The sequence below is a fragment of the Hippoglossus hippoglossus genome, chromosome 11 (assembly GCF_009819705.1).
Source record: "Hippoglossus hippoglossus isolate fHipHip1 chromosome 11, fHipHip1.pri, whole genome shotgun sequence".
Classification (NCBI taxonomy): domain Eukaryota; kingdom Metazoa; phylum Chordata; class Actinopteri; order Pleuronectiformes; family Pleuronectidae; genus Hippoglossus; species Hippoglossus hippoglossus.
In genome coordinates this window covers 8,152,873-8,165,079 of record NC_047161.1, presented here as the reverse complement: position 1 = coordinate 8,165,079, position 12,207 = coordinate 8,152,873, and the positions used below count along the sequence as shown (strand labels likewise).

The 12,207-nt window shown below is 43.0% G+C and overlaps 1 protein-coding gene across 6 annotated transcripts in view; it reads right to left on the bottom strand.

Moving 5' to 3' along the window:
- The window catches only part of csmd3b (CUB and Sushi multiple domains 3b), a 319,867-nt gene that overhangs the window by 69,398 nt on the left and 238,262 nt on the right, over positions 1-12,207 (bottom strand). For all 6 annotated transcript variants that reach the window (XM_034599800.1, XM_034599798.1, XM_034599797.1 and 3 more), the window contains exons 18-23: positions 11,849-12,036; positions 11,373-11,561; positions 7,768-7,884; positions 6,995-7,210; positions 4,541-4,729; positions 14-114 (exon numbers count right to left, since the gene is read on the bottom strand). In XM_034599800.1, coding sequence (XP_034455691.1) covers positions 14-114; positions 4,541-4,729; positions 6,995-7,210; positions 7,768-7,884; positions 11,373-11,561; positions 11,849-12,036 — 1,000 coding nt within the window. The remainder of the gene's footprint in view (positions 1-13; positions 115-4,540; positions 4,730-6,994; positions 7,211-7,767; positions 7,885-11,372; positions 11,562-11,848; positions 12,037-12,207) is intronic.

Genomic DNA, 12,207 nt, shown 5'->3' with positions numbered 1-12,207 from the left:
TGAGATTTATTACCTGGATGCTATAGATGCACTCGTGGTTGTTGTCGTAGTTCATCGGGTAGTTCGGCGAGAGCATGATCCCTTCGTTGTTTATAACGGAGGAGCCGCACTCCGCTGATGACAAAGACGGAAACCGGAGAATTAAAATACACATAGCTTGAATCATAAATAAGTGTTATGATGGTGTGATGTGACCATGTGGGGAAACTTTTGTTAGGAGAAAAGAAAAATGGAAATAAAAAGCAGCATATTTAAAGATCCTTTGGGGATTTTAAAGAATTTTGAAGTTTGAGAGAAAAGTGTTTGTCCTTGAAGTGAAAATATCTTTTTTTCATTTGACAGAGGATTAAAATTCTTTTGAATGGTCCTTCTAATGCAAACTTGAGTGTGTGTTTGTCTATGTGTGCATTTTCCATCTGTTTGTGTGTGTGTGTGTGTGTGTGTGTGTGTGTGTGTGTGTGTGTGTGTGTGTGTGTGTGTGTGTGTGTGTGTGTGTGTGTGTGTGTGTGTGTGTGTGTGTGTGTGCGTGAGAGTAATCTAACAACCCTTTTAAACAGCTGTATTTTCTACGTCTGTCGTAGGGAATGGGCCGGTTGTAAAATTCAGAAAGTAATTTACCTAAAGAGACGCCTCTACACGTGCCCTCTATCTCTCCAGTACGTATGTCCCCTCCCCTCTTCCCTCTCTTCCCTTCTTTTTCTCTCGCTCTCTCCGTAACTCTCTCCCCCTTCTCTGTGTCTCTACTGGTGTAATAGTCATATTACAGCTGTCACATCGTCAATAAATCACGCTGCTAGAGTTTCCATTTAGAAAATTACCTCTCCACCCTCTCCCTCTTAACTCCCTCTTTCTCTCTCCCCCTCTCTATGAACCATACCCCCTTTACCCTCCTCTACTTCAATCAACCTTCGTTTTTCCACTTCCTGCGAGTTTCCTCTTTTCCCCCTCCCCTCCTCTCCCCTCTTTCTTTTTCCATCCAATTTCACCCATCCTGTCCCTTAACAAAAGTGGCACAGTAAATATGAGATAATGTGCAGGAGTAACAGATGTGCATAGAAAGATCGGCTCTATGAAAAAGCAAAGACATCAGTTTGGGAGCACTCCAAATCCTTTGTGAGCAGTACTTTATGAAAACAATATGTTTGACCTGCTCGGTTAAGTACTGACTCGTGTGAAATCACAAACACAGGCCAACAAAGCAACATTTTAAAGCTGCAAAATACAAGTTTGAGTTGATTAAAACCATAAAAAACACCTTTATGTGTTTATACATGATTAGTTCACTTGACTTCAAGGAGACAGCACGAAAAAGCAACACAAAACTAAACTAAAGTTTACATTGCTCAGAGTAGAAAACGGTGCATGGTAGATTTCTAATCTTCCCTTTCCTCTCTCCTCTTCTTCGCTCTTCCTCTGTGATGTGCACCCCATCATGCAGCAATGCAACACAGCATACAGGAACTAAATATAGCGAACCGCACTACACCATTGAACACCGGCACGCAACTCCCCCCCCCCCCACCTCTTTGCATTATCAGTCTTTGCACGTTGAAGAGACAAAGATCCAAAAGACGTAAACGCCGTCTCTGCAAACATCGAGCGAAGCTGAAAATAAACGTGGCTTTGTACAATATTCTCTGTTCTGGATCTGCTCTTTAACAACATGTCTGTCTCCCTGGGCCTGATGTAGTCCCACACTTCCCACTGTGGCTGAAAACAATCCTGTGACGGACTGCAGCATCAATGTCATGTGTTTTTATTATTGTCCTTTATCGATTTTGCATTTGTTCCCATATTTAATCCAATTTTAAACATGTCTTTGTTCCGTGGACCCTGAAGTTGCCAGACCACAGTATTGATCCTTGTGCCTGAACTAAGTTCTTTATTAGATTTAGGGCGCAACTACCTCCTTTGGTCTGCACCTTCAGTTCAGTTTAGTCTGAACTGCCTCAGATTACGACCCAGAACAGGAAGTTTGGACTTTTGGACCAATAGCAGGAAGTTGAGTCAGTATTAAACAAGAGAAGAAGAAAGAGAAGCAGCTCAGAGGATTGCTCGCAGTCTCCGACGATATAACAACAAGGAAGTCCGTGCATTCAAACTAATGTCGAGCACTGTTCATGAAGTATGATGCTCATAGTAATATCATAATGATATTAAAGAACAATGAGTCAAAATTAACTAGTTTATTAATTTGCTCCATTCAGACAAACAGACCACTGCCCAGCAAAGTGACCTCGACATCACACCCGTCTACAAACCAATCTATGTCAGACACAGATGGATGCGTGTTTACATGGCAGCTCATGTTTCAAATTATTTATTATTCCATGTTTTAAAAAATAAATTCCCCCTTTAAGTCAATTTGGTATTTCTGCCTTAATTTATTAGTGATGAAACTCAGATTGTTCCCATTTTCCACTCTAGGTGAGAGACGTGTCTTCGCTGTGATTTGTGTTCATGGCTCACTGAGCACTTCTCTGCTTTGTATGCATCCATACTGCCTTTAGACTTCCCTTCACGTCGTATCGACACGTTCTAGTTTGTTTGCTGCTTGTACGACTCCATTAAAATTGGCAGAGTGTGGCAGCGTGCACCTACATCTAATGTACACTTGTCACATTACAAAAGCCCAACTGTGCTCTGCCACATCTGTTTATCGCAGGAAATGTAAATGTGTCAAATTACAGGACGGGAAAAGAATCGCTCTGACACCTGCTCACAGTGAATAAATCTTACATTGGTGTTTCCTTGTCTTTAAGGTCTGTGTTTCATGCCAACTCCTAAAGAACTGCTGTGTTAAATTAAAAATTCAGACTCGTATTTCTGATAACGTCCTTGATAGTAAAACTCATGATGACAGGAAGGTGAACGGGCCAAAACACTGAGATTGGCCTTTTTTAAATGTGGCTTTTAAAGACGACTGCTGCCTGTGGAAGCCCAGTTCATTTACAATTCATTTGAGTTCACCGTGGGACGGCATCAGTCACAAGCTATTACATAACCCAGGATAAAGGACACCTGGGTGTTATGACAGAAACAAGAGATTCCTCTTTCCCCAACAGACCGGCTTCTGGGAGATTTAACTTAGAAGCCTGATGGATTAAAACTGGACGCCAGGCAAATGGAAGCAAAATCTCCAAAGAATGGAAGATCTACAGCAATACGGACTCATCTCTGATTAATATTTGAATGTTAGTTCCCTTAAAGACGGAAGCACGAAAGGACTATAATTATCACCAGGGTCCTTGCCTCACACCATGGACTCAAATACACTCACTAGAAACATTGTATTCCTCCGCTGTTCCCTTTTCCTCGCTGAGTCGAAATGACAGTCACGCCCACTGGGTGCAGCGCTTTCCTTCCTGAGTCTTGTGCGATTTGCTTTTTCTTCCCCTCTCACCTTTCGCTCTTTTCTTTTTTTACACTTCGAGTGCCCTTTGTTCTTTTCTTTCACCAGGTAATTTTAGGCAATCTTCAACTTTATTCCCAAGCAAACTCAGGAGCAAGTTGAACCTGACGGCACCGCAGAAGTTTGAATTCCACCTTTCTTTCTTTTTTGGGAACTATAACCACTTAGCGTCTAAAAGTTTCTCAGCAAAGTACAGTAATTGGTGTAAGTCAGCACCTTCTTTCCGCCACCAACCTGTCGGAAAGAAAGGCAGACTCCACGCCCACTCCAGACCATCCAAACAAGACATGGGTGTCGAAAGAAGGAGTCTGCTGCCAGACTTCAAACCCTCAAACCGCTGAGACCGCTGGCTGAACTTCTGTCGCCAGGCAACCAATGACGCTCCTGGGAGAAACCCACCTAGATTCGATGAAAGGTTGCCGGCCCGACTACGCCTCTGGTTTCAAGCCAAGCAGGTCTCTACTTGCACATCAGCACTAAACTAAGTTAAGCCAATCATTTATGTCCTGCTGGTGATGACTGGGTTTATGGCCTAACCAGGATTTTCATCCTTAAAAACAAAACCTCACCTGAGCTTTATTATCTTCCATCTTCACTCAAGTAATCACATCAGGCATCTCATCACGCTTTGTTAAGATGGTTCATTTGTTCCACAGTGTATCTTTGATTAGTTATCAGTCGTTCAATTTATCCCATAAAAGTAAATTAATTCCTTTCTTCGGAAGTCGTAGCCCCTTTACTGCTATTGATCAATTAAGTTAAACACTATAAATTTGTTCTAATACGAGCTGGTTTTGTCTTTAAGCAGGTTTATTCAATTTTGTCATGCGCTAGAAATATATTCAATAATAGATACAAAATAATAAAACAAAAACTTAACCTCCTTTTCCTTCAGGAGGTAAAATTCCACACTGTACTGAATTTAATGAAAACAAACTATCCTCCCAGGAGCACTTTACTTGAAATAAATACAACAGGTGAGAAAACAATTAACCAAGCTTGATGACTAAAAAAACCCTGATGTACGATTTAAATATCAAACGTAACCTTGACAAACTTTATCCTATGATATCTTAAGTGTGACACTGTTCTGAATGATATTACAATGACAGTAATGTTAGCACCTACCGACACATCTTGGCAGAGGAGCGCTCCACATTCTCCGCCCACCGCCCAGACAGATTAACTCCAGCGCCCCCTCTAGTCGATAGCCCACATTGCAGGAAAAAGACAACGTGTCTCCGACGCCGAAACTGTAGCCGTTCCTCCGGCCGAAGCGAGGCATGCCGGGGTCCTCGCACGGCTCCAAAGTGTATTCTGCAGAAAACATATTGTTAATGTCAATATATAGCTAAAAACATTTATTACAAAAACAATACAAATAGTGCTATAAGTAAGTAAGGGAAAAAATATGAAATTAGGTTTAAAGATGAATTCCCATCTCTCTTAAATCCACCCCTGATAGTTACAATAGGACAGATGGCATACAAATTTGAAATTAATCAGAACATGCAAACACCGTATGGCCTTGACATATTTCTTAGTAGCTCCAATCTATGTATAACCACTTATATACAACAAGTTTGAAGTCTGACTTGACTCCAGCGCGTCCTGAGTTGAACTTGATGATTCTGTGTTTAGCGAGCTACAGCAGGAGCTTTATTTTTCACCGAGCTATGACCAATGATGTGATTTATATTTCAGAGCGTGCCGCAAATATGACACAAATGGAAAGTCACATCTCAGGCGACACCTCCCATGTGGCACGGTGTGAGAATCAGCTTCAGCCATCTGGAAGGTGGAACGACGTCCTTCAGTGTAAACTCGGATTCAAGTTGCTCCTCTATTCCAAAGTCAATGAGAGGGTGTTGAGAGGGCAGTTAGGCAGAGGATGGTGATTTATGAGGGGCAGATGCAGCTTTATACTTTGTCTTAATTACGCCACTTAACTCATTTCGAACAAGGGTGATGGCAAAGTAACACAACTGTGCACTTGTGACATTATCGCACACATTATCAGGACACCACCAATGAGGCCAAGAGGAGTCGGTCTCCATCTCATGTTTTCCACTTTTGTGTTATTTAATGGTGGATTGCGTTCAGTTTAATGTTGTGTAACGTCTCCGCTACTCAGCTTTTTTCTTGAGCAATCCCTGAATAAGGTTTTATGGGCAGTCACTGAGTGGTGAGATATTTCTCCTCCGAGGAAAAATGGGAGCTAGGCATTAACACAGATATACAGTTCTGTGCCGATGTGCCTTAAAAACATGAAAACATTCAGATTAAAAATGCCATTTAAAGGGAAAGAAAATGAAGATATCAGATTAATTCTCAAAAGTGTTTCCCCCCCCCTTCAATTTGGCCCTAATACTCTATTGTACGTATCCCTTTATGGATAACAAGGTCAAATATAAATGCAAATTAAAAAAGCTGCAAAGTTTGAAAGTTTTTATTATAAAATACTCAAACCAACTGTATCTCAATCGATCCTATTTGATATTTGTAAAATGTGACTAAAGCCGCCACCAAACTACCATTTGAAGCTGTAGTTTTAGACAAAATAAAACCCTTTTCAGTGATGGCCGCTGTTGGTTCCACTCCACTGAAACTGCTCCTATCAAAACCCTCAAATCACATCTTGATGCCTGGTGATGCGGGTGTGGGGTCTTGACACTGCTGATCACTGTACTGTGCGCTGACTGACTGAGAATCATATAGACAGCGGGCGAGTGTCTCTGAGTCAGGCCTGCAGACCCCCGTGACTCTGCCTCGTGGTACATCGGGGGAAAAAACACACTGTCAATGCATCAGGATGGACAGAGTTGAAACAGTCGTGGAGAAGTGACGGTTCAACTTCATGATCAACTCTGGAAGCAGCACAGACTACATCCTCCATAACCATCATAGAGTTTATTAAACACCTCTCTAACATCACAACCCTCATGTAGAGATGGTTTATTGCAGTGCTCTCTAAAGGCACCTTCTTCAGTGAGCTTCCACAGGCTTGTATCACCCTCTCAGTTTTGTACATTTAAACTAAATAAGACTTGACGTGTTTTTCTGATTGTGACAGAGATTCACCTCCTTAAATCTACCTCTCTTTAACTTTTCAGTCTCATACGTCTGTATTTGTGTCGGCTACTTTTATCTACTTTTTATTATTTCCCAAGCACTCGGTGATAAGGTGCTGTATAAATGAACTTAACAACATTTCTTTGGTAACTTTACAGCTCGAAGTGAAGCTATGACAGATCATTTACCACAATACACTCTAAGAGACAATAATTGTCTCTGTCTAGGAAGAAATGTCGCTCTGCTTTCTTATCTTTTAAAGAGAGGCTATTATTTCACTGTGCTGTCTGGGATCCTCCTCCCGTGGTTTTCTGGGCTGATCCGGTGCAAAATTCATGATGGCTGTTATCACTTGACTGGTTTGGATTAAAAATAAAAAAAATCCATTGCTCGGCTGTATCAAAGAGAGTTTTTCCAGGATGAGATTCTAGAGGAGAGTCAACTTCTGTAATTGACTAAAATGATGGTGAATATAATCTAGAGTTGTGTGACTGTAAGTGAGCAAATTACCAGAAAAAGTTATGTTGAAGCCCTCGTACGAAATGGAAAAGTCAGAGATGAATCGTAGCTGAGCTTTGAAGTTGCCATAGAGACCGGCATTGATGTTGCTAGGCAACTCGTTGCCAGTCAGGCGAGCCAGCGGTTGCAGGAAACTCCCGTTCTCGGTAACCAAGAGGTAATCATGTTGGTCCTCCAGATGAAAAGAGTTGAACTGAAACTGGACTCCTGTTTTGAGACAGACAGACAGACAGACAGACAGACAGACAGACAGACAGACAGACAGACAGACAGACAGACAGACAGACACACACACACACACACACACACACACACACACACACACACACACACACACACACACACATAGTTGAGATAACCTTTAAAAGTTTGTTTAACTCACAGCAGGCTCATCTATCTAAAGTTATAATGGATCATTTGACAAAGTGATTACAGCATATATTCAAAATTTGTTAATATAACAAGTTAAATGTATTTGAATCATAATCTATAAGTGGAAATATGTGTCTTATTTTAACCTTAGTCTCTCAATATATGACTATGGCTGGACAACTTAAAATGCCATTGTAAATATGCTATAAAACAGAAAATACTAAACATTTCATGCAGGGAGCTGGTTTGTTGTAACAGTATTGCAGGGGCTGGACTGTGTGTGCGTGCTACTTGTCCCTGTCTCTCACGCTGTCTCTATCTATTAGGCAGTGTGAATCTGTGAATGTGTGTGTGTGTGTGCGGGTGTGTGTGTGTGTGTGTGTGAGTCTCGCCTTTCCCGTGGCTGACTTCAACAGTCCAGGTACAGTTGAGAGATGAAGGGTAGCTGTCTGGATAGCCGGGACTAAGGATGGTACCCCAGGGACCCCTCACATCTCCGCCACACAGCGCTGAATAGATTGAGAGAGACAGAGTGTGGAAAGAGTGAAAGAGAGAGAGAGAGTCAGAGAGAGGGAGAGATAGAGAGAGAGAGAGAGAGAGAGAGAGAGAGAGAGAGAGAGAGAGAGAGAGAGATGCAGAGGCAGGGAGAAGGTTAGCATCAGTTTGTTGATACCTAAAACAGAAAATGTTCCCCTGCGGACCTCTAATGCTATACTCACGTTCCATCACACATATGGTATGAGAGAAGGAGGGATGGACAGAGGAAGAGAGAGAGGGGTGGGCAGGGTCCTTTGAGAGTCACACAAATGGAAAACTAAACGTACAATATATAAGATTGGCCACTAGGGGTCGCTAAGTCAAAACAATGACACGACCAAGCTTGATGACATCGTGAAGCAGCGAGGAATCAAGGGAGTTGTCTTCACCAACCTGACGCGACTCGGGCACAAATTATGTTCACGGATGAGGTGAGATATTAAAGTTTTATTCACGTTACGCAGCAAAGAGCAACAAATAACAGTGATCCGTTATGAGGGAGATGTTCTTCGTCATACGTTGTTTCCCCCAGGAGCTAAAGTCCAGGTAATTTTCTTGAAGAGTTGTTGTATCTTGAAGTATTTACTTGTACTTGAGGTCACTTATCTCATCTTATCACTATTGACAATAATCAGCAGTGATCAATCACATTTCAGTGCCTTGTTTTGCAGATACATGTTCTATTCTAAATGGTGTCAACGGTTAGAAATGGAAAAAAAAGAAAACATTAATAGCAATAACAGTTTCTGCATGATACAGCCAATTGGACAACAACTGAACAACTTCTTTTGCTGAGGAGTGAGATTTGCAACCTATTTGCAAGATCTCGTTGCTCTGGGACGTTCAGTCTCTCGGCTTGTTCCGAGGCGGAAAACCGACATGAAACAGAAATGTAAAAAGAAATGCTTAAAGCTTGCTTTCCCCCCAAATTAATGCTGTGCGATCACTGCAGTTACTGCACACCATTAAAACAAAGTGGTGAGGCGATACAGATGTGTCTTAGGAACAACTTGAAACATTTGGAAGCTCACGGTGCGGCCCCGGGACGACCCGGAAAGTTCTGCGCGCGGTTCAACTCCGCACATTGTTATGCAGGAAAAGGCCTGCGCTGGCACAGGGATGCTCAGAGTTGAGACCAGGTCCGCAGGAAAAAAAGCTTGGAAAAAAATCTGTTGCTCATTCCATGCATACTAATGCATGCATGTATCACAGGGTGCTTCATTTCGGCTCGCTCCAGTTGGTTCATCTTACAGTTGGGCGGCTGGCCTGTCATTTTCTCTTACAATACGCCGATAAAATGCCATAACATTACCTCAAAAGTGCAACGGTGGCAGAGTGGCAGGGAGAAGGTCAAACCTGAAAGTTCTGCTGAACTTTCCCGTAAGTGGGACACCTGACCAGAAGCCTGGAGGCTGAAACCAACCAACTCCGAGAAGTGCGGCCATTCCCACTGCTGACCAACGCTACAGCCACATAGAACAGACCAGTCCGATATTGGTAATGTGCTAAAACCACAACAGAACATCAGTAACTTCACACTCAACCTCCATGGTTTTTAAGACATCAGCATCGTCCTCGTGAAGCGTGAGGAGTGAGAGTATTTCCACAGTAAAGAAATGGACACACACACACACACACACACACACACACACACACACACACACACACACACACACACACACACACACACACACACACACACACAGCCTGACACAGGGACTCATGCACAGCAGCTTGCACGCACACACACAGCGTCATTAATTATTCATACTTTTCTGCCAGGAAGCTCTTAATGTTGAATGCAGAGCTATGTGAGAAATTTAAAACACTGCATAACATCTCTTTCTCTGCCATTTTTCCATCTCCTCCTCTCTACCTTTTCTCCATCTGTCTTTCTTTTTTATCTCCTTTCATCTTGCTCTCTCTCCACCACTGCCGTCGGGAGGTCATTCCTCTCTCCCTCCCTCTCTCTCCCTCTCTCTCTATCCTCCTGATACTTTATTTAAATTATCCCAACATCCATAAAACTGGTAAAGAATCCTCAGGTCAGTATTCACACATCACACCATGTTAATGTATAAAGTAAATATTCGCATTGCTCTTATAATAATCATGTCATCATCTTGTTCATACCCTTTACTACATAGTATGTAGGAGTGTTGCTGTTATTTCCACCCCTCAGTATGAACAATGTTAGATTTGTGCTACATTCTCCAGAGCTGACTCAGCTGGCGCTGTTCACCGTGTACTTGTTGTCAATCATGCTCGGCCATTTCTTAGCAACCGCAGCAGCAAATACATTCCTGTACCTGTGTGGTACATACAGTGCTGTGTAAACACACTCTAATGGCATTCAGCACATAAATTCCAGGCCCCGAGCTTGATGTTTATATGCTCAAACTGCCTCCTCCTCGGAGGGAACTGCTCCCGCTCCCAGGGACTGTGCAATTCAAATGTGGTTAACAAGCGACTGAGCCAGCAAGCTGAACCACACAAGCGGCCACAAAACCGGTGCAGCACTGCCGCATCCGTCTCTGCTCCGTCCTATTCTGCTCCCCCTCTCCTCGAGAGAGAGGGTGAGAGTAACCCCCCCCCCCCCACCACACACACACACACAGACACACACGCACACACACACTCCCCCTCACTCCCTGATTTGAAAGGGAGGAGAGAGGAGGTGACAGCCGACACAGGCTTTCGTCAACCTTACCTCAAATCTAGCTCAAACCTTCCTGTGTTCACGGTTCACACAGGAGAGAGGGTGACAGGAGACCCGTGGATAAAAGCACCACAAAGACATGGAAGACATGGAGGCGCACACACACACACACACACACACACACACACACACACACACACACACACACACACACACACACACACACACACATTGGCATACAGACACACAGACACACAAACACACACACAGGCATTGGCATACAGACACACAGACACACAAACACACACAATGCACAGTGCATGCCCAGAGATCTCTCATCTTCTCCTCAAGTCATTCACCATCAGCCACAGCAGCCTTGACTCAGTACACCCAGTGTTAGTTTGTGTTCATATGATGTGTGCGTGTGTGTGCGTGTGTGTGTGAGTTTGTCGCATTTCGCACAGCGAGAGCAGCTCCACTGCTGATCTTTATCCCACAGCTTGCTTCTTTGAGGCTACTGTCATGAATAAGTTAGATAATCTGTCCAATTTCTCCAATTCAGGAGAAGTGATAATTATTTTTACTGAACTTCTTACCTTTCATTTAAAAAAGTACATATTTCTACCGATAGTCAGAGAAGTTTGAATATCATCTGAAAACGAGATGTTTCATACTAACAAAGCAGCTCATTTGTACTGTAGAATATCAGTGAACTACCATTGACATAGCTGCAGTCAACCTGGCCTTGGGCTGTGTCTGGTCCCAAATTCAAATAAACATATTTTTTCTTGAGATATTTACCATCGCACGTGGGCAGAGCGTGGCTCCACCAGTGGTTCTTCTCACACACCAGCGGCTCTTCGTGGCTGAGTCTGTAGCCTGAATCACAGCCAAATGACACCGTGGAGCCGATGGAGAAATCCTGTCCGTAGCGAATACCATTGACAGGAATACCAGGGTCCAGACAGGAGTAGCTGTCCACCGTCACGCCTGAAGAAAAAAAAACAGAAACGCTTTGAGTCTCCACATATAGAGTGATGATCTGTGTCTGGTGTGTTTACATGTCTGTGTTTAGAGACACAATATGAAAATGTTTATTCTGCAAAAATTATAATTGTTTAATTATATAGTCAGGATATGGATTTATTTTTCTATACATATCATTAACATGTGTATTACTCAGACCTGTAGAAGATGCAGCACAGAGGACATCGTATTTAAGCTGTGCATTCCCACATGTGGTTATGCACACATACATGTATTTGCGTCTAACTTACTTTCATATATTATCTTGAACCCAGCGTTTGACCGGCTGTTATCGGTGGTAAACAGCAGATACAGAAAGTTGCTGCTGCTGAACAGGAACTGGGGCACCTGGGTTCCGTTGAAGGAGCCGACCAGCGGGGACAGGAGGTTGGGCCCGTCGTGGATCTCCAGGAAGTCATAGCCCAGCTCTGTCTGGAACCTGTGAGAAGAAAAATCACATTCCCTCATTAATGTCGATAGTAATTTTGTCAACTCCATCAAACCCTGAGGATATTAAATTCACAACAATAAAGGCGAAACCAGAACTGGTAAAAGTTCAAGCTTGTGATCTTCACATTATGCTACATCTGTTTGTGGCAATGCTAACGAA